This window comes from Lagopus leucura, unplaced genomic scaffold, assembly GCF_019238085.1.
Source record: "Lagopus leucura isolate 7727_CA_CO unplaced genomic scaffold, USGS_WTPT01 Super-Scaffold_73, whole genome shotgun sequence".
In the NCBI taxonomy this organism is placed as follows: domain Eukaryota; kingdom Metazoa; phylum Chordata; class Aves; order Galliformes; family Phasianidae; genus Lagopus; species Lagopus leucura.
Genome location: NW_024962252.1, coordinates 87,241,133 through 87,266,671, shown reverse-complemented (window position 1 = coordinate 87,266,671; position 25,539 = coordinate 87,241,133). Strand labels below are relative to the sequence as shown.

At 48.2% G+C, this 25,539-nt stretch overlaps 1 protein-coding gene across 6 annotated transcripts in view; it reads left to right on the top strand.

Annotated features, from left to right (window-relative positions):
• SLC8A1 (solute carrier family 8 member A1) overlaps positions 1 to 25,539 on the top strand; it is a 94,439-nt gene that overhangs the window by 9,697 nt on the left and 59,203 nt on the right. For 5 of the 6 annotated variants that reach the window (XM_042882069.1, XM_042882060.1, XM_042882044.1 and 2 more), the window contains exon 2: positions 14,165 to 15,997. In XM_042882069.1, coding sequence (XP_042738003.1) covers positions 14,202 to 15,997 — 1,796 coding nt within the window. In that variant the 5' untranslated portion in view covers positions 14,165 to 14,201. Of the gene's footprint in view, positions 1 to 5,609; positions 5,631 to 14,164; positions 15,998 to 25,539 lie in introns of those variants that run through there. The other variant, XM_042882036.1, reaches the window with a different exon arrangement.

The following is a 25,539-nucleotide window of genomic DNA, read 5'->3' as shown; positions in this document are numbered from 1 at the left end:
CCTGGAGTACACAGCCTAGCTTAGGGCTGGCAAACAGATGGTGCCGAGGAGGCCAAATTACCTTCACAACCAGGGGCCACAGCCAGAGCTATGCACTGCATCTAATTTGCCCTGGCGCTCCTACTGATAGCCATCGCAGGAAGATCAAATGATGGATATGGCCTCGTATGACACTGGAGCTGCTGAGGAAGCATCATACAGTCTTCAACTGGCAATCCGTGGCTTTCCAGGTCTTGCCACATTATCTTGGTGCTTGCACTTTTGTTGTTTCTTGAAGTCCCACCTGGCACACTGCAATTCTGCAGCCCCTTGCTGGAGACTCCTCTGGAGGCACAGAGTCCCTGGGCTGTTGCTTTCACTGAGAAACACTCTTTGATTGACCTTGCCTTGCATCTGCATTTCTAGTTCCTGTATTCTGCAGTTTTGCAACAGCACAACAAAGCTGCTTTTTTTTCCTTTTTTTTTTTTTTTTTTTTTTTTTTTCTTTTTTTGTGTGGTGGGAAAAGATGCTAAGGGACAGGCAGTCAAGAAGGGGACATCTGGTCCTTCATTTTACAGTGACTCAGGCTAGGAGGCGGTTTTGGCCTGTGGAACAGGGATGAGAGTGAGATGCTGGTGCTGTTGAGACAAATGACAGCTGCCAGAAGGCTTTAGAGCTTCTACCCCAAAAAAAGTGAGATTCTGAGGCTGTGTTCAAAGTGTGAATGTGGTTTTGCATGCTAGATGTTTGCGAAATATGTGCAGCCCCTAAATCTGTGCCCTACAAGTTCTGCTTTCTGCTCAGCCACATGGCAGGTTTCCACATCCAAGGGCTCAGTCAGGCCAATGAACCCCTGCCATGTGTTCAGACCTCCCCAGGACGATCAGTACTCAGACTGTGCCATATGCTGGGAAATAGCTAGGCAGGCACTGCCTGGAGGGCTCAAACAAAAGTGTACAAGGTACAGTGCAGAGCACTGCCCTTCCTGCTCTTTGCCATGCCCCATTCCATCCATCATGTCTCTAAATGCCTGATTTATCCTCTAACCAGCAAAGGCAGGTATGAAGGTGAGACTGAAAGCGAATGTTCAAAATTTCTGGAAGCTATGCCTGGGAAATATCTTTTCTGGAAATACAATTCATAGGGATCTCCAGGTCTCTGCCAAGAACAGACAGAGGAGAGCCAAGGGAAGGTTCAGTGGGCACACGCACAAGCCTGCTGCAGGGAGGAGCAACGACAGATGGATGGCAAGCCAGAGGTGACATCCCATCTGCTCCCACAGGATCTCCCTGGCACCTCCTGAGGGACTCAAGGAACACGTGGACAGAAATGACTAAGCATTAGCTGAGGGCTCACTGGTTATACTCCAACATTATTTGTACCCACAAAAGAGAGTCGAGACTAAAACATCCCATTGAGATGTTCCAGACATGGCTGGAAAAGGGTGGTAGGACAGCTGCTCAGAAATATGTCTTTTGTAGAGAATTTGGGGCAAGATTTTTAAATGCAAGAAATATCTAGATATTTGTGTCTTCCTCCTCCAAAGCACGCAGGAACTCAACTCAGGTGTCTTCACAAAGCACTGAGTGGAGATTTGGCCTGCACCATTCTGTCCTGCAGACTCCACAGTCCACTAACTCCTTTATTTGCAGGGAGGAATCATCTTTCTGCTCTGCATATGTAGCCAATATCCAAAAACCTCCTCCAGCAATTGCAGGGAGGTGCAGGCTGCTGTCGGAAGGAGCTGTGGGTGTGTGTGAATGAATGAATGAATGAATGAACCATTCCTTAGCATCAGCATGAGAATCTCCATGATTTTGGGACCTCTAATTAGTGGTTGTAAGTATGTTTGCAGTGGTAGATGTTCACTTGCATGGCTGCAAAGGAAGGCAGGGAAGAAAGATAGCTACCCCTTGGGTTATGCTTTTTCTTTCCCAGCCCAGCTCCACATTTTAAATGGCAATTTTGGAAAGCAAAGGTCTGGATGTGCCTGGAAAGAGGTGTGTGAGGGAATGGAGAATGAAAGACATCTTCTCCCAGCCTATCAGCCTCATGGCCCTCCCAGCCAGGCACTTTTCACATAGATAAAGGAAACTCACTGGTATGGGTGAGATAATTCTTGATTTCGCTTTTCCTGTCTCCATGCAGTTCAGGCTGGGAGATGTGAAGGGCACATTTGTATGGGTTAATGAGCATCAACTGGCAGACTTTGGTTTTCTTCATTCCCCCATTCCTCCGATATCACAAAAGATCTTCCAGCTGGAGAAGCCTGGGGGTGAGGAAGGAGTCAGCTGAAAAGCAGGGAGAGGCAGGCTGGGGACATGCCTGGTTCTTGAGCAAGCAGCCCAGCAGTTAGCAGGCTGCACCAAGTTAATATCTCCCTGCTCCGGAGGAGTTGTGTACCATATCCAGTGATAAAGCTGGGAAGTAGGTCAGCAACATAACTGAGAGAAACAAGGAGCATTAGGGAGAATTTCACAGCTGACAGCTAATTAAAATCTGGGTTCTACTGCTTACTGTTGCACCGATTAGATTTCAGCATGCAGGGATTGTGTTTGCTGCAAGGGAGCCACTTGCCTCAGATCATACAGCTTGTGCCAGCTCGCACAGCGCCTTACACCCAGCAACTGCTGCCAAACCAGACCCAACTATTGGACACAAAAGGGTCTTCCCTAAACCGAATTATTTGGAAATGCCTTTCATCCAGTGTGTAAGTAATAAGTTCTTAAAGTGAAACCAGAACTACATACCAATAACTGTGGCAACACTTGTAACAATTCATTGTTGTTCATCACAGTGAATTTTTCAAATGGGTTTTGTGATGTTATCCATGTCTTACACCAGATCCCAACCAGAGAAATGTGGTTTCCTATCCTCACTGGGGAAAATGTTGATGCAGGAATCTTATCCTCCCCATCAGAAAATAAATAAATAAATAAATAGGAAGGAAGGAGGGAGGGAGGGAGGAAGGAAGGAAGGAAGGGAGGAAGGAAGGTAGGAAGAGAGGAAGGAAGGTAGGAAGGAAGGAAGGAAGGATTCTGGCTTGCTATTGTGTCAGTGGCAACATAAATTGCACACATGGCTGACCAGGTAAGAGGAGAAAGTGTAGGAAGGTGCAAGAGCTAGGATTGTGGCTCTGCCTCTGTGGGGTTCACACTGCACCTGAGGGCCTAAGTACAGAGGGCTGCTCAAGGTCACTGGGTACTTGCAGCTACCAGATTGTGGGTCATTAGCTTTGGTCCTACTTTAAGTAGTTAAAGTGATGGAGTTTTTTCTGGAGGGCAGGACAATGGGTTCATCTAGTCCTTGCTGGTGCCAGCAGAGGGTGGAGGAGTCATTCAGGTGTTGCAGGAGGTGAACTGCCCACTCTTGGGTCAGCCTGAGGTGCAGCACGTCTACGTTGGTTGACTTCTCTGGAGCTGCTGGCTTCCTGCAGGATCTCCCATGGACAACTATCTAGTTGAGCAAGGGAAGCCAGCTGAAGGTATCTTTTTTGATTTCAGCAAAGCTTTTGATAGGAAGCACCTTCTTACACCTTCCCACGGTATCCTCCTGGACAAAATGCCCATCACAGAAGTAGACAAAAATATAATCGATGGGTGAGCAATTGGCTGATGAATCAGGCCCAAAGGGTTATGGTAAATGGAGTTATATCAGGCCGGTGGCTGGTCACTAGTGGGATTCCCCAGGGCTCCATTTTAGGGCCAGTTCTCCTTTGTGTTTTCATTAATGACATGGGTGTAGGACTCGAAGGTGTTTTAAGCAAGTTTGTTGACAGTACTAATTTGGGAGGAGATGTTGACTCCATCAAGGGTGGAGAGGCCTCAGAGAGAGATCTAGACAAATTGGAGAGCTGGGCAATCACCAGCCATAGAGTTTAACAGAAATGCCCGATTCTGCACCTGGGGAGAAGAGCAGCCCTGGTTGTATGTACAGGCAGGAGGTGAGGTGCTGAACAGCAGCCCTGCTGAAAGGGATGGGGGGCTCTGGCTGACAGCAAGTTGCACAGGAGCCAGCAGTGTGCCCTGGCACCAGGAGGGCCAGCCTGGGGGGCACCAGGCCCAGTGCTGCCACCAGGCCAGCACGTCCGCTGTGCTCTGCGCTGTGTGGCCTCATCTCCAGCACTGGGTGCAGTCTGGGTGTCACAGCACAAAACGGATATAAAACTATTAGAGAGCATCCAAAGGAGGGATGCAGAGATGGGAAAGGGTCCGTAGGACAAGGTGTATGAGGAGTGCAGAGGTCCCTGGGGTTGCTCAGCCAAGAGCAGAGGAACTGAGGGGAAGCCTCATGGCGGTTGCAGCTCCTCACAGGGAGCGGAGGGAAGCGCGGAGCTCTGCTCTCTGTGACAGCGACAGGCCTGAGGGAACAGCATGGAGCTGTCAGGGGAGGGGCAGCTGTGGATTAGGGACAGGGTCTGCTCCAGAGGGCAGTGGGCACAGAACAGGCTGCCCAGGGCAGTGGGCATGGCACTGAACATGGCAGAATTCAAGAAGGGTCTGGACAACACTCTCAGACATATGGCCTGATTTTTGGCTCCTGTGTGGAGCCAGGAGTTGGGTGTGATGATCCCTCGATGGTTGGGATGATGATCTTAGTGGTTGTTTCCAGCCTTAATGATTCAATGATCTAATGGTTCTCTTCTTGGGTCCCTTCCAACTTGGGATATTCTATGATTCTACGATTCCCCCCAACTCCACTGAACCCCTGCAGGAAAGAAGGCTCTGAGGGTTCAGTGTCTGTCCTGGATGTGGCCAGATGCAGAAGAAATTCCCAAGACACTAAATGACTGGAGCATCCCTTCTCCTCAGGGACACACCTCACCTCACCTCACAGCCCCATAACACCTACTGTCCTATGCAAACATCATGACACTGGGAATGTGATGGAGGGAGTGAACCCCAAACCCGGGCCCCTTGGGACTCTCCTGGCCTCTCTGCCTCCACACAGCAGCAAAGGGGACTGCGGCAGACACAGCAGTATACTCCTTGCACCCCGCTGCCTATCTTTCCATTCCTCCCAGGGCTCCCTAACCCAATGATAGAGGGAGTGGGGGGATGCGGGGGGAGCGCTATGCCAGCTGCTCCCTTACTCTGCAGGGTGCAAATGGGGTCGTACTTGCTCCGGCAGGCTGCAGGGCAGCCGGGGCTGTGGGACCGGGAATTGGCAGAGCTGGGGGCAAGCAGGACAGGGCTGGAGGCTGCCCCGGGCAGGGCAGGGAAGGGCAGGGCGGGCAGGACGGCCGGGGGTGGGTCCGCAGCCAGCCCTGCCTTTCAAAGTCCCTCGCTCCGTGGAGGAAATCGGGAAATATTTCCAGCAGCAATAGCGGCAGCAGCAGAAGGAGGAGGAGGGCTGGAGCCGCGGAGGGGGGACGGCGGCTTTCTCCGCGGGGGGATGTGGAGGGAGGGGAGGCTGCCTGCGGGGCGGGCCGGCTGAGCGCATCCCCGGGGCTGCGCGTGTGTGCGCTTCTCCATCCATCCTTCCATCTCTCCCTCCCTCCCCTCTCCCGCCCTCCCGCCCGCCCGCCCGCTGCCGCCGCAGCCGCGCACCGGGGCTCCGGCAGCCGCCCCGCGCCCCGCCGCGATGCCCCGCCGCTGCTGAACCGGCCCCGGCCGCACCCGCCGCCGTCCCCCAACCGCCGCACCGCCAGGTAAGGACAGCGAGTCGCCGGTCCCCGCCCTATCGCATTTGGGGGTCCCCGATACCGGGCGGGGACGAGGTAGCCGGAGCCGTGCGGGAGCCGCCGGGTAAGCGGAGAGGGGGGATGCCGCCCCCCGCCCCAGGGATGCTTTTTGCGATCCGGCCGCGTACCTTGAGGCGAGGCGATGGGGCCGATGGCGACGTTGGGGGCGCCTCCCCTTACTCGGGAATGCGGGAGCGGAGAGCGGGCTGCGGCGAGCCGCCCCCCCCGGGGGCTTCGGGCATCTGCCGTGGGGGGAGCCGCGCCCCCGCCCAGCAGCGCTGCGGACTCCCTCGGGCCGGGCTGCTTTCCTCCAGCCGCGGGGTTTTCTGCCTCGAAACGATTCCCGAGGTGAGCGATAGAGACACCTGCGGCCACGCCGAAATTCCCTTTTTCCTCTCGAGCGGCACGCGTTCTGAAGGGCTGGCATGAAGCAGCATGCATCACGTAGGCTTTGTCTAGGTGGAAGCATGGCTGGGGCTCTTCCGTCATCTCTAGTTTAATTCTTCAATCGTAGCCTTGTTGCTTCCCTCCCGCCGAGCCATTCTAAGCAACCTCGCGCTCTGCTCTGTCTCCAGGGCGAAAGCAAACTGCCAAGATGTTGTAGAAATGCAGCAAGCGCTAGGGAGAACCGGTGTCTGGAAATGAAAGCTGTAGTAAAACCACAAGGTCACGGGCGTGTGGGTGCAAGCGGTTGATTTCAGGGCTCCTCTTGCTCATGCTTTGCTTGAAGCCTTTCCTCCGGTCCCAGATGTTGGAAAGCTGTGAGGCGGGTGATAGGAACAGGGAGGTTGGGGTTCTCCACGCGCTCTGCCAGTTCCCGCTTTGGCTTTCTGATGCTTTTTTCACGCCACCATGAAGAGAAGAGGTGTGCTTTTATTCAGAGGAGGGAAGCTGGGATGCTCATACATTGATGTGGTGATGGCAGCAGGGAAAAAAAAACAGCTGTGCTGCATGGCTTTGGCTGGGGCAATGGACATCACCAAAGAAAGGCATTTGTGTTCACTTGGGTGCGTCTGATAAACGTTTCCATCTCCCCCCTTTCCTTCCAGCTGGTTCTTTAATCACAGCTTTGCCCCTCTTACAGCATTTAAACCAAACAAAGGCACAGCTAAGCATTTGTACAGCCAGAACCCCCCCTCTGTCTCCCCAGGGAAGTTGATTCGTGGCCTGACTCCTCTCTTGTTGCACCAGCTCTTTTTCTCTGGAGATACAAACAGCTCCAAAGCCCAGGTTGGGAAATGTGTTGCTCAAAGCTCCCTTTGTACGAGGGTTTGTCTTCAAGATATTTGAGGATACGTTCACTTTTCATCCTAGCATCCCTGAATGCCAACACGAAATAGCAGTTCTAAGCCAATGAAATTTTCCCTGCTTCTTTCTACCCTGCCCTCATTGAGCTTTTTGAGGTCTTATTTGTATATTTCCCCTGAGATGGTAACATTGGCTGTTCTGGGGCTGCCCAGACTGAACAGGTTTGCTCTCTGGGCACTGCTGTATATGGCATGAGCTTGTCTCACGTCGCTGCTCTCATGATGCCATGTAGGCACAAGCACTTCTCTGGTTGCCCTGGCCTTTCTTTGGTGGTGTCCCGCTCTGCTCAGGGCCGTCATGGTTACAGTTTTCTAGCATTCCATGTAGGACAAATGTTGGTTTTCTGCTCTGTTTTTGGTGCCATACAGTCCTGCCAGCTTATGGGAGAAAAGCCTCTGTTCTCCAGCATCCCAATGAAATTCAAATCTTGTAATAAAGCCCGAGGCACTGGCATCACTGGAGGACCACCAAATTCCTCGTGGCCAACACAAATGATTGTGATATGGGCACCATAAGCAGCCTAAGCGCTGGGTGCTGACTGCAACCTCTCCAGCTATTTTCAGGAAGCTCAGAGGAACTCAGCTTTCTCTGTTATCTGTACCCCTTTGGCAAGTTTAGCTGAAATTGGGTGGGGGGGATGAACAAACAGGCATGGAAAGTGTGACTTCATAGGCCTGGCTTCCTAAGGAGATTTGCTGCTGTGGAGATGGAGAAGGTGGGCAAAGTGGGGTGGAGGGGTGGCCAACCCTGACATGAGGTAAGCCTGGCAGCACTGGGGCCTGACCTAGTGGCACTGGGGCTCAGCTGCCTTTCCTGGGATCTAGAGATCTAATATCTGGGTGGAGCTGGGGACACGGGAGGGATCCCCAATCCCTTCTGCTTCTTCCTGCCACGGAGCCCAAGAGAGCATCCCACACGCAGCTGCCGATCCGAGGGAAAGTGGGCACAGGCAGGCACGAGGAGAGCAACAGGCCTGCTAATTCCTCCTGTCCTATGGTAGCCCTCATGTCTGGGCAGATGATTCCTCCCCCAGGCTACCCGGGAGCTCCGGGCTTGTTGACAGCCTTTTATCCTCTAAACAGTCATTTTATAGTGGGAAAGGATGCCGCTCAATAAATAAAAGACAAAAAGGCGTTGTGAGGATAGGGAAATGGTTTGAAGACAGAAGCAATGAAGAGGGGAGATGTTAAAAAACAACAACGCAGCACAGAAAGAAATTAAGGATTTCTCCCTTGCTTCTCATTTCCTGGCATTTTCCTTGCTGATCTTGTGTATCACAGGAGAAGGGACAGCTTGCCACTTGGTCTCCATGCATTAAAAAGCAAAGCTGGAGTTTTCCTCACAAACACTCCTAAGCTCATTCTCTACAGGCTTACCCCCAAATTCAACCAATCTGGCTGAAATTTTACATCGGGGCCGCTTTATTTTCTCTATTTATCTGTTTATTTTGGAAAGTTGCTGGGGAGATTGTAGGAGGGAATTGGATGCTGTATGCAAGAGATAGATAGGATACTTGGAAAAATCAGTCACAGACTGATAATTATTCTAACTTCTTAATGGCCTTTACAGAAAACAGGGTGGTCTGATGTGTATTTTACTCAATTGGCTTCGTAAAGGGCTTGTGCCTCTGACTATATTTGGAAAGGTTTTGATGGTTTTTGTACTGATGCAATCAGGATGCTGACAGCCTGGAAATCATTTTCCTGATGTGGAGATCTGGAGGGTCATGGGCAGGGAATGCCAACAGCTTCAGCATGGCAGAGCTGGGAGAAAGAAGAAGGAGCAGGGCTGCGAGCCAAGGGCTTTCCAAGCTGCGTTTAAAGTGACATTGCACTCTGCAGCGCATTTGGACACAGCAGCTTTCCTCCACGGGTTCAGATGTCTGGCCAGCATGGTATTCAGCTCCTTCTCCTGCTTGGATGGGTACAAATCACAGCTTGCAGGAGCTGTGCCATAGGGCAGTGTCCAGATCAAGCCTGTTGCATCCCTTTTGTGTCCCTCAGCTTCAGGAAGCTGGAGGTAGGCTCCTTGCTGATTTCCTGATTGATTCTCAGAGCTCAGACAACCAATTTGTTGGTGTTTTTCCTACAGTTATCACATCTTTTCCCAGTGCAGGATCTGCTCAAGCCGCTCTGCTGTAAATCACAGTGCTGCTTTCAACAAGGTGCAGGTGTGCAGGATGCAGCATGGCCAGGAAGGGTCAGAGGGGGGGTGGAGGAGGCTGTTAGTCCTCTGGAGGTGGAGAGACAAGATAGATGCCATGGAGATGAGGTGTGCAGAGCTTTCCCAAAGGGAAATGGCTTGCATTTGACTATTGGGTGCTGCTTGCCTGCAAGACAACCTGGGAGAAGGGTGTGAGGATTTGAAGAAGACAGGTTTCAAACAGTGCTGCTCCCATCTTGCACTGGTGGCACAGCCATAGGAATGCTGTACAAGCTGGCACCAAATTCACCATCATGCTGATGGTACAGTGGGGCAGGCACAGCCGGGTACCTGTCTGTGGTGCTGGCAGTAATGATGTGAATGCCACTGGGTTACAGCTGCTATGTGTTGCAGAATGTTTGTTGTCGAATGCTCGAAAAATATTTCCCATGGAAAGTCTTTTTGTGCGGCCACTCCTTCCTCGTGAACCCAACCTTTCTTGCCCAAACCCTATACCAAAGGCATCCAAGCTAGCAGTATTATTTCAGTGCTCTCAGTAGCAATGCTGCCTGTTGCAGTTGGTTGCGAACCTCATCACACAAAGGTACAGGGTCTAAAAGTAGACATGGTGAGGGCGAAGTGCCCAGACGGGAATGGCACTTTGGAGAGGCTGCTGCAAAGGAAAAGCTGTGCATTGCTGAAGCTCAGAGCAGCTTTCAGGCTGGCTTTGCATGCAGCAAGCAGCCAACCTGAAGGAGTATTCCTGCCAGGGAATGATCGAAGGAGGGTCCCAAAAGCTGGTTTCTCCTGAGCTGCAGGCTGAAGCACAAACTAGGAACATGAGTTCCTAGTTTACTAATCTGTAAAGCCCAGGTCTGGGGGAAAAACTCAAGCTCCCTTTTCCATTCGAAAGGCAAATATCTCTGCAACCCTCATAGCCTCGCTCTGTGCAGAAGCTGCTCTCCTGGGGTTTTACAACCCTGAAGGCAGGAATAAAAGCTGGACAAATGTCCCTTGGCTGGGGTCTGGATGGAAGCTGAGCTTGCCTCGAAGGGATCACACATTCCTGCAGGCTTTCCCCTCTGACTATGTGAAAGCTGCTGTTAGTGCTTTGGGAGCTTTTGGGGAGCCGAGCTGGGGGCTGGCTCCCAGTTAGCTCCAGCTCTGCTTGAAAGACCCCAGGCACCAGATCCAACAAGAAAATAAGCTCTGGGTCTGCTTTGTGGTGTAAGGGCAATGCTTATTGGCAGGGTTGTGCCGATCCAGGGTGGTGGCTTGTGGCTCGTCACCACACACATACAGCCAGCTCATGCGTTTGCTTTTCTTGTTGATGGCCTGGCTGGGAAATGCAATTGAGACACCTTAATGAAAAGCTAGCAAAGTCGGCTTTGAAGGGAGAGCTGGCATTCCGGCAGCCTTGCTTCTTGATACAGAATAATATGAATGATTTGTCTGGGAATATTCCTACCGCTGCCTCTGCAGCAGAGTGCTGACCATGGGCCGAGACCCCGTGCAAATGCGGAGCAAGAGGGTCTCCAGGGACTGAGCTGTTTATTTTGGATTGAGCAAATAAAGAAACACTGCTAATTTTATAGCAGCTGCTTCTCTAAGAGATTTTGCGTGTCAGACTCCAGTTGTATACGCATAACCAGCATGTTGTGGCCAAGCAGTTTCTAACCCTCCATAATTTCTGAGTCTGGTGTTAATAACATTGATTGTGAATTGGTTCCAGGAGGACCGGGGGAGAAGAGGAGGTGGGTTGTGAATCTTTCTTGATGACTGCACCACAGAATGTTGGAGTGTCCAGTGCAAAGTTGGGGGACGCTATGGTCACTCAAAGAAAGCCACTTGCACATTGCCAAGGCTGGCATATTTTTCCTTATTGAGGTCCAGCACTTCTCCACCCGTCTGAGCCCTCCAGAAAAGTCCCACATCTCTTGTCTTCGGCAGTCTAAGGAAAAGCATTGTTTGTACATGGAGAGCTGCATGGGAAGGCCAGAAAGATGGATTGTTCAGATGCAAGCCTCTAGGCTTTTGTTCCTCCCGTTTAACAAAATATGGGACTTGATTAAAAGAAAAAAAATGTAGTAGAATATTTGAAAGAGAAGAAGATGGCAAATAAGGTTCAAGTGACTTATTAATCTGATTTAGTGGGTGGTTTTTTGTTTTTTGTTTTTTTTTCTGGCTGAGAATTCCAGTGCTCAAATCCTTTTAAGACAGCAGAGTTGGTCTAAAGTGTGATGGGACTCTCCTATTCTTTATGACCTGAATCAGTGACCCAAAGCATAATATTTTCTCTAGAACCATCTGTTTTCTCCTCTTGCCAAAGGGATTTCACAATGCCTGGTTGCTCTGAATAATTGTACATGTACGAGATATAACTTGCCACAGGGAGAAAATTAACTAAACAAGGGCAGGTGGATGTTTTGAATTTTCTGCGGAAACTACTGCCCTTTAGAAAGAGATGGTGAAGAACCACAAAGATAAGTAATACTTTATGCCCAGACTATTTTTTTCTTAAGCATACATATTTTAAAATAATACTAACAATAAAGAAGCACTTAGGAGATATCTGGGATAAACAGATTAGATTCTAAGTCAGCCTGTGTTTCCCTGTATCAAATGTCTCCAAGACGTGCTTTAAAGCAGCATGAAACACAGTCAGGATTACAGATGTTGGGTCATGCTTTGGCTAAACTTCAATGACCGTGAAAGCATTTCTGCTTCAACATAGCTATCGACCAAATGGCATGCAGCAAGGTACTCTTCTTTACAAACATCACATTTTCAGCTTTTTACTTCAGATCTGTAGTTGACTCGTGCCTGCATTCTGAGAAGCAGAACATGCACAGGGATTAGAGACTTCTGACTCCAGCAATAAGAGCTTTTCATAGCATCTTGTTCATCTTATCTGTTCTTAGCACCTAACTCTGTGAATTGCTCACTTCCTGTTCAGTGTATCCTTTTCTTTACTTAATTAGAAAACTGAAGGAGTGGATTGTGGCACAGACCAACAATTCCCAGTGAAGAGATGTCATTTACATAAAACTGTTTTCATATATTTTCTGTATTGTTCTTCCATATCAATTATCTACTACAGCATCCTTCAATAAAAGCAAACCGAGCAGAGGAAATTCATCCCTCGTTACGACATCTCTTTGAGGAGTAGATTCTGTAGCGTGGGTGCAAGATGGTACTCACTCCTCCAGATAGTTCTTCATTTGCACACAGCCTGTCCCTGCATAAAATGCCCCTGCCCTGATGAGCAGGGATGATTTTGGCATTATAAGGAGATGAGTGGTGATGATCAGGCACTCTTCCTTAAGTAGGTGTTGGTGTGTCCCTGTTGAGGAGGATAAATGCATTTCCTTGGAATGCAATCAGCAGTGCTGGGTGTAGAGCAGCCTAGCTCCCGGCTGTGCTGAGGAACAGCCCTCCTCAAGAAGGAAGAGGAGTGGCTTTGCCACCTCACTCAGGTCATACCTAGGCACAGGTGGCAACTGAGATGCAGCCTTTAACTCATCTATAGCTCCAACTGCATGCAGCTGTACATCTGGTGCTAAGCGACATGGCTTAGTGATGGTCAGTTTGATGGTTGGACTTGATGGTCTTGAATGTCTTTTCCAATCTAGATGACTCTGTGACCCTGTGATCTGTTGGACCCCCTCTGTGTTTACCGGAGACCAGGCAGATGGCATGTGGGGGGCAAGACCTGCCAGGCATGGCAGTGATGCTGGTTTGACCTCCTGCTTATGTCATTGTCTCTGTATGAACAGGTCTGGAAATACCATCCTTCTCTTAAAAAAATGAAGTCTTCCACAGCTTTGCTTTTTTCATTTTTGTTTCTGGGGTGTTGTTTTCTTTTTATGAGCAAAACCAATTCAGCCTTTTGTAGGCTACAGCAAAGTAAAGGTATTGACATGCTCATTTTCTTCTCTTCATAGAAATGTTTTTAAGTACTGTGTGATTAAGTTAACTTGGAATGGAGAAATATAGTATGGCAAAGGCTCTCCTTGAGAAGAAAATATAGCTTTAATAACTTCTATTGCCTAGTAAAATTGAGAATTTAACACTGAGCATGCTCGGGTATTTGCACTAAGGATCTCTGTGTACTTAAAGACATCTGGTCCGTAGCTTTATGCACTGTTAACTAACTGCAAACCTCTTTAACAGCTCCCTGACACTGCTGGAAAACCCTGAGGCAGGACAAGGGCAAATACTGCTGTCATGCTTAGTGACTGATGTTGTAAATGGAGTGAGAAAGGCCCTTGCAGGGAAAGCCAGCAAAGCTGACCTAGTGGGAAAAGAGTGTAAGGACAGGTTTCCTCTTGAAGCATGCCAAGATAACCATGCTTGGATGCATATGGGGCTCTTTCCAGTTTCAGGAAGGTGCAAAGTGATGCACTGTGGAAGAAATGGCTCCAAAATCATTAATTAAGGACTGCCCTTCTGGTGTGCCTTATGACCAAAATACAGTTAAGAACAAGATTTTGACAAGGCTTGAGCTTGCTTTGTACGGATATGGAGTAGATGCTTGGGAGGTCTGTGAGCAAGAAAAGACTGTAAAACATGTGCTTTATAAAGATATTTGAAAAGATGATTGGAGGGTAGTAGATCTCCCTGTCATCTTCTACTCTCACCCTGACGTCCAGTGCGTAAATGCTCTGTAACTTTGAAATACGAAATACTTCTGCTAGCTGTTAAGTTGAATGATGGATTCTAATTAGATGGAAACCAAGAAAATATAGTAGAAGAAATAGGCTTCCAGCAAAGAGAGAGAAAGAGGCATTAAACAGCAGTATAGCTGAAGGAAGTAGGTGCTAGCCCACTGGTAGCATCTGATTAAGTCCTTGTTCAGATAGCTGATCTGAAGATGATTTGTACATGGAAAACTGCAGTGATCATAACACTATTAGGGCTCGTTAAATGGGTCTTCTTGAGCAACAGGGTAATTTGATCATACATTTGGGAAAGATGGAAAAAAATTGGATGGAGAGGAAGATCTGTTGTCTCCTGCCAGCCTCAGTGTGTCCTTCCTTTTTTCTCTGCAGGTTGCGAACGTGTGGGAACTGCTGAGTGGAAGCGGCCATGTCGCAAACAACTCACCCACCCACCTTCCTGGTGAACTTCCAACTCCTGAGCATTGTGGTGGTGCTGCTCTTCCATGCAGACAGCATACACGCAGAAAGTCCCAGTGAAGTGCCTGCAAACAAATCTGAGGTGTGCACAGGCTCGTACATCTGCAAAAAGGGTGTGATCTTACCAATATGGGAACCCCAAGATCCCTCATTTGGTGACAAAATAGCTCGAGCAACAGTGTATTTTGTAGCAATGGTGTACATGTTCCTGGGAGTATCCATCATAGCTGACCGCTTCATGTCCTCCATTGAAGTCATCACATCCCAAGAACGGGAAATAACCATCAAGAAGCCCAATGGTGAGACCAGCAAAACCACAGTGAGGATCTGGAATGAGACTGTTTCCAACCTCACACTGATGGCCTTGGGCTCATCTGCTCCTGAGATCCTTCTGTCTGTCATTGAAGTGTGTGGCCATGGCTTCACAGCGGGGGACTTGGGACCAAGCACAATTGTGGGGAGTGCTGCATTTAATATGTTTGTCATCATTGCAATCTGTGTTTATGTTGTTCCTGATGGAGAAATAAGGAAGATCAAGCACTTGCGAGTGTTTTTTGTTACAGCAGCCTGGAGCATCTTTGCCTACACTTGGCTTTACATTATTTTATCGGTGTCTTCTCCTGGGATTGTAGAGGTTTGGGAAGGCTTGCTCACTTTCTTCTTCTTCCCAATCTGCGTAGTGTTTGCCTGGATAGCTGACAGGAGGCTTTTATTTTACAAGTACGTCTACAAGAAATACCGAGCTGGCAAACAGAGAGGCATGATCATTGAGCATGAGGGTGACCGACCCTCCTCCAAAGCTGATATTGAGATGGACGGAAAGGTTGCTAATTCTCACGTGGAGAACTTTTTAGATGGGACACTGGTGTTGGAGGTAGATGAAAAAGACCAGGATGATGAGGAAGCCAGGAGGGAAATGGCTCGGATTCTGAAAGAACTGAAACAAAAGCACCCTGACAAGGAAATTGAGCAGCTTATAGAGTTGGCCAACTACCAGGTCCTAAGTCAGCAGCAGAAGAGCAGGGCTTTCTATCGCATCCAGGCCACTCGACTTATGACAGGAGCTGGCAACATCCTGAAGAGACACGCTGCAGACCAGGCCCGCAAAGCTGTCAGCATGCATGAGGTCAACAGTGAGGTGGCAGAAACTGATCCCATCAGCAAGCTATACTTTGAACAGGGTACCTACCAGTGTCTGGAGAACTGTGGTACCGTTGCCCTGACCATCATTCGTCGGGGTGGCGATTTGACCAACACAGTCTATGTTGACTTCCGGACAGAGGATGGGACGGCCAACGCGGGCTCTGACTATGAATTTACTGAAGGGACAGTGGTCTTCAAGCCTGGAGAGACCCAGAAGGAAATCCGTGTTGGCATAATCGATGATGACATATTTGAGGAGGATGAGAATTTTCTGGTCCATCTCAGCAACGTCCGCGTGAGCACTGAGGCAGATGAGGGTATTCTTGAGGCCAGTCGTGTCTCCACGCTTGCCTGCCTGGGCTCACCATCTACTGCCACTGTCACCATCTTTGACGATGATCATGCTGGCATATTCACCTTTGAGGAACCAGTAACACATGTCAGTGAGAGTGTGGGGACCATGGAAGTGAAAGTGTTGCGAACCTCTGGCGCACGAGGAAATGTTATTGTGCCCTATAAAACCATTGAAGGCTCAGCCAAAGGTGGAGGAGAAGACTTCGAAGACACCTGTGGGGAGCTGGAGTTCCAGAATGATGAGATAGTGTAAGTGGAGGTTTTATTTGTAACTTATAGTCTGTCATTCTCCTGAAATTAAATGCACATGGCTACCAGAGCTGCACTGGCATTGTGCAGGTGCCAGTATGTTATAGCAAGCTTTGAATGCTCTTGTGTGCTTCTGGGAGCCTGAAATGCTATGGTCCTGCTTTGCTAGCAGGTCAGAGAGTTGTGCCTACTCAGAGGCGCTCCATCCTCCCAGGAACAGAGTGGAACTGGTGTGTGTAAGGCCAGCCTTCCACCTTCTATCCAGGAGCCAAGCAGTTCTCTATAGCTTTGGCTCTATAGTGGAGGAGAGAACACCAAGCTGGCTGTTACCCCCCAGTTCCATGAAGTTACCTGTCTAAATCAAGAGTGTGAATTGTGGTAACTGCATCCACTTGCCTGAGTTCCTCTGGGCCTGTGCCACTGATACTCCTCCCTTCAGTGCTGCTGAATTTGGAGAAGGTCACTTCTTCTTCCTCCCTTTTTAAGGACTGTGGGCTTGGGTGACTTGTCTAATGCATTTCCTGAAAAAGTATTGTCATGAAGAGAAGCTTCATGGTTAGGATGCAAGTGGAGCCATATATGGCTGTTTGCAAATTATTAAAAGATGAATATCTACTGATGAAGTATTGCTAGGTGGCCAGTGGAAAAACTGTGCTCTGCCTTGTTTATCGTGTTATGCTGAGAATGTCTGTTAACTCAGTAAATCACAGCTGAAAACATTTGTCCTTTGGTATATTTGAAAGACATCATCTTGCCCAGCTGTGCCTCTGGGAGAGCAAGAGCTTGGAGTTGTGTTGCCCCAGCATCAGATTCCTCCTACATTGAAGTCTGTACCTGTAGAACAGACCCTGCCAACAGTAGACATGGTAGCACAGAACCACTGCATAGGACTCAGAGCAGTCCTAGATAAAGGGCACTGCTGTGTCAAGAGAGACCTAAACAGTGGCTTGGATACTGCATCTTGCACAGATGGTCTTTTGGGAGCTGGGGCTGACCCAAGGTGATTGTGGAGAGTAGGCTGTGCGTTCTGTCCATTATTCATACTTGCTCCATGTGAATAGGGAGAATGACACAAACAGAAGAATCGTAAAACTCCTAGGAACAACAAGAAATAAAAAGGTGATTCATAAGTTTTAGGCAGGGTATTAGTAACCAGATGGTGTTTCAACTTCTCAGAAATAGCTAAGCAAAGACTTAACAGCTCCAGCATTCTGGAGGCCAAAATGTGTATGTTGTTCCTGCTACGGTCAGGAGCACACAGTACACTATTGCTCCTGGTCCAGGCTCCTGAGCAATAGTCATAGTAGACAGGAATCTAGTTACTGGATTTGATTTTTTTCCTTGTAGGAGACATAGGGAGGTATCTGCAGAGATGCAATGAACTAGTCTATAAGGATATCCACCAAAGGCTCTTTAGTTTTTAACCAAATCACTACCAGCAAAATGTGACTGCCAGCAGGAAGACCTTGACGTTTGATTTCACTTCCCTTTTGTCTTGGAGTCAGTGCTCTGGCTGGGATCTCTGTGCCATCCCTTATTGAAGAGATATGGCATCACCTGTATCCATGCCTGCTGTCAGTGCTCAGCTCGTGACATGGGGCCAGGCAGTGGGACAGCTGCTGGTGGACTTTCCACCCATTCCTCACTGCTGGTTTTTGCTGAGAGCCCAGTGAGCAGGTAGTAGTCTGGAAATGGGCTGGCCACATTCTGCCATTGCTGTTCCCTGACCTCTCAGGAAGAACTGCTGTGTCTTTGTCACTGCAAGCCTTCTCCTTCCTTTTCTAACCAGTCATCTATATGTACACACCATGAAACAAATGGGAAAAACAGCTTTCTTAAAAAATGGAGTGTGTTTTCTTTCTGCGCAAATGCCAAGGTATTGCCGTTATATCTCTTTAAACCGTTTTCTGCTGATATTGTAGGGACAGTACATGGGAAGCACCGGTGTGCACTTTAGGATTGGCAGCCCAGAGCAGATGAGAGCTTGGGGTTTATTTCATTCAGGTTGGAGAAGACATGCATGTATCTTATATTTCGGGAAGTTGATGGCACCGATTTTACAAATTGCCATCTGCCCATGTGCTTGGCAGGCAGTAGGCGTTTTTCTGAAGCATAACTACTACAGTCCATGTTCAGGTGTTGGATGGTATGATCTGACTTGCAGAAGAGCTCCCACAAGCTCCCTGGGTGCAAGTTATAAGGAGAGCTCTGCAGCACAAAGGCAAATCTGGTCCTGAAGCTGAGCTGCTGCTTATAGGTATTCTCCCCTTGCCTTGACAAGAATCCAAGATGTGCTAGCACAGTATGCGGGTTACAGGGATAAAGCCTGTTTACTACATCACTGGGTGTTAGTGCGGTGTTTCAGCTAAATCACAGCTATGTAGAGTGCTGCCATTCCGTAGTACTTGACTCAGTAAAGTCGAAGTTCTAAAACTTTAATATTTCCCATGCTTGGCTGGCCAAGAAATTGCTTTGCTGCCCATTCTAAATGTCTTCAGTGCTTCTTCAGCTCTGCCAATCCAGGGTGTATCGATCAGTTCAATAAAACTGAGCAAGATATGTTTCTCTGGGACACTAACAAAGAGGGTAGAGCAAATGCAGGAAGGTGAGAAGGTGAAAGAAAACAGTGTGGAAAACTGTATTTAAATTAGAGGACCGGCTTGCTGGTAAGTCCCACTAAAATTAGGAAGTGCTGGGAGAGCCTGGATCTCCTGGAGATCTCCCTCCAACTCCCAAAAGGCCCAGTTACGTAACATGTTATTTGTTTGTGGATACCAGAATTTCCCATTTTGCAATCTGTTGATTTCTCCTTTCTCAGAATATACAAAACTGCAGTGTAAATGCTGAAGCTGTGCCTCTGCTGAGCATTTCAACAGATCATCCCAAGTTATGTGGGAAAGCTATAGATGTCCAACCTACATCTCAGTAAAGCCAGCATCTCAGTGATGTTGCACAGGGACCTCTGGTGTGAGACATACATTTAGGACAAGGGGCTATGATGTAAAGTTTAAGAGAAACCCTTTCCTCTGGGGCCACCTCAGCAAGGTGTCTCTGGCCTTGTCTTGCATCTCTGTTGATGAGTAAAGCTTTCTTGATGAGAACGTGGACTAGTAAGATGTGCAGTTGCAGGCTTTTCCTGCACACCCATCTGATGCAGGTATTACAACCGTCAGAGAGGACAGGGGTTCATCTAGCCAGTGTATTTTTATCCCCTGATGGAATGCCAAATAGTTCAAAAGGAATCTAGCCTCCTATCTTGGAGGAGGAAGCAAACTTTTCCCCAGCTGATGGGATCTCTTCTCCTTGCTGTCTTCAAACTTCCGGAGGTGCGTCTCTTCCAGATGTGACTGCAGAGCTGCAAGAAAACTACATGTTCTTTCACAGTCAAGAAATAGCAGCTTTTCTAGAGCTGTCATTGCAACTAGAGAACTATTACAACCTGTACTCCAGATGTCTGCCTCCCCCTGAGTACTGAGCAGAAAAGTTTGTTCTGCAGTTAAAAGTAAGGAAGACGTTAGACTAAATTATAAACAATTCTACACGTACTTCAGCTATGCTGTATAAATGCATGTACAATCTTTTATTAATATATCTTGCTGTTTACAATGTATGGTTTCGTTGTTTTTCTAAAAGGTGCCTGCTGCTGGCTTAGGGAGGGAAGTTCTTGGCCCATTGAAAGTTTCTTGTCCAAGCCAGCTTTGGTATTTCTCTGGAAGCACAAATCTAGGACAGTGACATAAACACCTGCTAAACTCTCTGATTTGTATGGAAAATATCCTCAGAGCGAATGTCCCTCCCAAGGGCTCTTTAAAAATGCCAGTGTCAATAAATATAGATTGTGGCAGGAGGGGAAAACCAAGTAGTACTGCTTTTTTAAGTTCTCCTTTTCTTTTCCAGAAAAAGTTGAGTGAGGTATTTCTACAGAAATAGCAAAAAATAAAATCCTGGCTCACCCTTCTCTAGCTCAGCTTTGCATCTGTGACTTACAGCTTCAGGAGATGAAATGAAACCTCCAGCACTGCCAGCCTTACGGTAGAATGCAGTTGAGGAGCAGGGACCAACCCAGTGTGGCAGAGAGTTTGGTGTAAATGAGGCTGAAGGTCAATCAAGCAAACATTCCACTTTCCACTTTTTGTCATCAAAAGCATTATTTCTCTCTTTCTCTCTTTGTTTGGGTTGGTTGGTGTGCGTCCCCTCACAGACTCTGGCTTGTACAGGGTTCATGGCTGGAGGCACAGCATGAGGCAGCGAAACTGACCAAAGATTAAACTTATTCATCTGGCTTCTACTGTCCAGTTTGGGCTTTTTGGAGCGTATTTTCCCCTTGCCAGCAGCAGTCCTACCTGGCTCAGTGGGCTTTACACACAGCTCAAATACAACAACCAGGACCTAGATCCTGGGATCTTGGCATGAGCACCTAGGATCCTGGATCCAGCCCACTGAAGGTGGCACAGAGCACAGCTGAGCATACGGGTAGTGCAAGGCTGTGGTATGTCTCAGGGGCTTACTTCCCTTTCCAAAGGAGTTTTGGGAAGTAGAAGTTCCCTAGGGCTGAAATGCAGCTTTGCTTTGGGTCCTGAGATGATTGTCCCTTCTTCAGCAGGGAAAGATGCAACTGTAATAGGATAAGCTCTCTCTTCTTTTTCTCCTTTCTGTTGACACGTTTAGCCTTTCCTGAATGCTTTTAAGTTGCTGTGCTCGTGTCTTAGTTGTACAGCAGAATGCCATGTTAGGAGACAGTAGGGAAAATAAGGCCACGTAGTGTGGAGTTCTGTAAAGCTTTGTGCTTTACAGATTGATACCACTATGTAGGAGGAGGAAACCAAGCAAGCTTGAAATATTTTCTTCAGGGGGATTGATCTGCTTAGACAGTCTGAGTCTTCCAACACTGAGCAAAATGAAAGCACTATGGGGCTAGGCATTTGGCATGAAAGAAAGGAAATTCACCGCTAGTTGAAAATGAGAGTCCATATGGCTTTACCATTCAGGAAGCCTTTCTGATCTGAGGGCAGAAATACCCTGAGGGTGGCAACTGTGCTGTGTGCCGCAGGGAGGGTGGAGAAGGAAATGCAGTGTGGGGCCTTGAGGAATGGCGCTGCCTGCAGCAGAAACCCTGTGTTGCATAGGGCTGGGTGCTGGATTTTGTTTTCTCAGTCATCTCAGGAGGACCACTAAAAGTGCATGTCCGATGTTGAGGCACGTTTAGAGCTGGCTGAACGTGCACCTCACTAGGCCTGATTTGTGCTCGCTGTTGGCCTGTGTACGCAAGCTGGGCATGAGGTGATGTGGATACTGTGCATATATGTTTTGGCTCAGAAAAGCATTCCCAGGTCTCAAGCCTACAACGTGCTTTGTCATAACAGTTTCTCTATGTGTCTTTTGGGCTGATCTGGTCCTCCTCAGAGGAAAGCCAGTGGGTGTGCTCCTGCAGCAAGTCACTGTGGTGTTGTAGGACAAGCCCTGCCCGTGGCTTGCCTGGGGAGGGTGTGCGCAGTATGCAGTCCGTGCTGTTTGCCCAAATAAGTCATGATGCATGTGCATGAGATCTAGGAACTTGATCTGATGATGTCCCCTGTGGAGTAGATTAGGCAGCAAGGCTGTGTTATTGGATGAAGCTAGATGTGCCAGCACATCACTTGAGGGGACAGGGGGGAAGAGGGGTGAAGACAAGAGTGGTTAGCTCTTGCTGAAGGACTGACACAGTTTTTGTCCTTGAAAAAACAATGTTTCCTTATTTGTAATGAGCTGTTGTTGGCAATTTACCGCTGCCAGCTGCATCTCTGTGGTTGATTAAGGGAGCTTGGATCTTAAATATGTAATAACTCTCTGAAAGCTATTGAGAGGCAGTTATTAGCTTCATCAGGGCCTGTGTACACATCCACTGTGCTCCTTTATGAAAAGGCTACCTATTAAAAGCATTGTAGTAATTTATAAAACACAGGATCTAGGCTTGTTTTAAGAAACTAAAGCAGCTATCCTAGCAAAGCCTGTTGGTATGGGAAAGTCATCCTGTAGCACAACATGGCTCCTTGGTTTCTTGGTGGGGAGATGAGAACAGTGGGCAGGAGAAGCCCTGTCCCCCTTCGCAGGTGCTTTTCCTTCCCTGCCATGGGCCTGAGCGCTGCTGGCAGTGGCACTAGCACCAGCTGCAGCATGTACCCACCCTTCTCCCTCCCGTCCACATGGGATCCTATCCTGGGTAAATTCAACCCAAAAATGTATGCAGCACCCTTGAGTTCAAGTTGTTCCCCTTCCTTGGGAATAGGCTTCCTTCCCTCTGACAGTTTTCCCCTAGGCCTGACCTCAGTGGATCGTATTTAGTAGTTTTGTGGGCTTAGTGTGAGACCAATAGAACAAAAAAGCAGACAGCTGACTACAGCCAGCATCCAAGCAGATGGGCAGAGAAACATCTGCTGTCATCCAAAGCCAAGCAGAGAGGAAAAGCTGGCCCTGGCAGACAGGCGGCTGAGTCAGAAGCAGACCCATGCTCTGGTCTGGCTTAACCACCTGTATCCCTACAGCACTGTCAGGCCAGAAGCTTTGATATAGGTTAGTCATTCACAGAGTACGCAATGGCTGAGTGCATGGCTGCCTGCACTGGAACTGGTGGGGGTACGTCCTCTGCTTTGTGGTCACAGGCACAGTTGCAGATCGTGCCAGCCTTGTCCGTGTCCCAAATGCCATTTAACCTGATAACATCTGGGGAGATATCAAAAAGTCTGCTAATAACGTTTCTGATGCTGAAACAGGAGGCATTGTGCTGATTTCCAAGAATGGCAATGCTGGATCCTGGGTGACAACGAATAATAACAGCATTCTCTGTTTTAAAAATATCTTAGCATAAGAGAACAAATATTCCCACTGCTGTGCAAATGAGAGGGTGACCAGCATGTGCCTTTTCTGTCCAGTCCCTATATGGTTCCAGTTCCATAGTGCCTGGACGCCTTCCTACACAATCACAGTGACAATAAAATGTGCCTGGCAGCAAGCAACAAAGCACTGGCAAAGAACTGGGGCACAGACTGGATCCCCACGAACTGGGCGCCAGGAGGCGAGAGAAGGAGCTGATCAGAGCAAAACCCTTTCCAGAGGAAGTCTTCCCAGTGCAGATGCTCCCAGATTGCTGAGAACAGATATGGAACTGGGTTGAAGGGTCCTTTATTCTGAGGCCTAGTGGATATGATACTAACTTTGTGGGACGGTGGGTTTTTTTTTTTTTCATGGAGGTGGTTTTCATTTTATGGCATTATTGCCAGGAAGTTCCTTTATTCCTAGGAGCTCTTTTTCAATCTCTGCTGAATAAAGTTGCTTGCCTCTAGGAGAATAAAACAGTTATAAATTGGGCCTTTGCAAACAATTTGGAGTAGAAATATACTAATCCACTAAGTGGTCCGTCACCTGTTGAGCCTTCCCAGGCTGGTTTTTTTGGGAACAGGTGACTGGATCTGAGAGGAGAGGTACTGCTTTGGCTTGAGCGGGGAGCAGGGTTTGCCTAGCACCAGAGAATGCACAGGGCTTTGCCTTTTCTTAGTTCAGTACATCTGCACTCCCAGTTCAGGACTGTTTTTTGAAATTTATGTTCCTCCTACTGACTGGATGTGTGATGGGACCTAGGGGGATAAGATATCACTTCTGCACAGGTTAAAAATAATATAAACAAAGTCAGTATTAATGGCCTGTGCACAAATGATTCTACTGCAGGGGAAAGGGAGGGAACTGTAACAGGAGATTTACCTGACTCACAAGCTCTCCAGTGACCTGGAACTTGGAAAGAATCATACAAAAACAGAAAATGGGCCGGCTCAGTAGGGAGGAATGTAACAGCGCTGCATGTGAGCAATTGGGTTGGAGTCAGGTTGGGCAGGAGCTGGATGAGAATTAGAAGGAAAGGAGGTGTCTTGCCCACACCTTAGTAGCTCAGAGGGAGAAGGAGAGTGGAGCTGAATGGCAGCTCCCACCAAGAAGCACATCCCTCCCTCAATATGCTTTAGCTGTTCTTGTGGGGCTGTCAGGAAACCCCTCCAGGAATCTTGTACGCGGAGGATGGAGATGATTTAACCTACCTGTTCTCAGAGTGAGTGTGGATACTAATGTTTAGCTTTGTGTTGTTAGGGGAATGCCAGAGGGTCTCTCAGAGCTCCTAGCAGTCCCCTGTAGTCCATCTGTAGTCAAGCTCCAACGCTGCCTTCAATGGCAGCTCAATCAGATTAGGTCTGCTTCTATACCTGAAAGAGTCTAGAATAAATCAACACATTATTTGTAAGTACTTCAAAGATAACAAGGAGTTGAGTAACAGCCAGCACAGATTTGTCAAGAACAAATCTTATCAAGCCAACCTAATTTCCTTTTATGCCAGACTTTTGGGTACGAGAGAAACAGTGCTTGTCACATAACTCAACTTCAGAAGTGTTTTTAATATTACCTAGTTCAGCATCTCTGTAAAGAGGTGCTGGCTAAACAGGCCACTGGGGTGATGGGGTCACACCTGTGTGAAAAGAGAAATGTGGCAGTGGACAAGGGTGAAGATGTGTTCAGCAGGTGTTATCCTGAACTGAAGCTTGTTGGGAGTGGAAAAGTTTGCTGTTAAACACGCAGATAGAGTGGATACACTGGAAGCAGTACTGTAGCTAGGACAGAGATTTAGAGAGGTGGGCTGAGAAATAGGCTGAGAGGAAGCAGGACATTTTAAAGACAAGTGCTTGTGCAAGAAAGTCATAAGCACAGATCCAAGCAGGAGGGGAGTGACTGAGGCCATCATGAGCCAGCAGCCAAATCTGAGCTCACAATGTCATGCTTCTGCAATGAATGAGGCTGACGTCATCCTGGAGATATTCACAAAATCCAGAAAAAGTTGAGGAGAGTCCTGAGCACAGAAAATGACCGGTGGTCTGAGAAATGTGACCCTAGGAGAAAGACTGAGAGAACTAGAACTTTTTAATTTAGACAGTGGCCTAGGAGAAATCTAAGCCTTGAGCTATGTAAAGGGCAATCTGTGTCTTCAGGGTCTTGAAGCAGTAGCAGAGGAAGTTCAAATCAGACAGGAAGGAATTTCCTTCCTTGTATGTATAGATCCACCCAGAGTAGCTCAGGAGTGGGCAATTTCTATCAATAACAGAGGAAAGCTGTTATTGATACTGGAAGTGTTTGGTGTCTTGTCTCTTTTAGGACAGCACTGGGTCACATGAGGCCTTGGGAACTCTCCCTCTCCTGTTTTTACATGCTAGCCAGGCAAAAGCATTCGTTGTGTAAGCTGTACTTCAGTCAAGAGGCCTTCGTCCTGCATGATCTCCTGCTGCAAATGGCTGGTGGGGTAATATGCAAAGCAACCTACAGATGGAGCAAAGACCAAATCCATCCATACAGCCTTCAGAGCTTCCCTGTAGCTACCCCATATGGGCTCTTTGCTCCCAATAGTATCTGGGATGGGGATGGTGCTCGCCTGCCGTCTGTCTCCTTTGTTAATAATTAGACACAATCCAAGCTTCCCTGCAGGAAAGCCCTGTCCCTGTGGGGGAAGAAGCAAGGCTGCACAGATTAAGGAA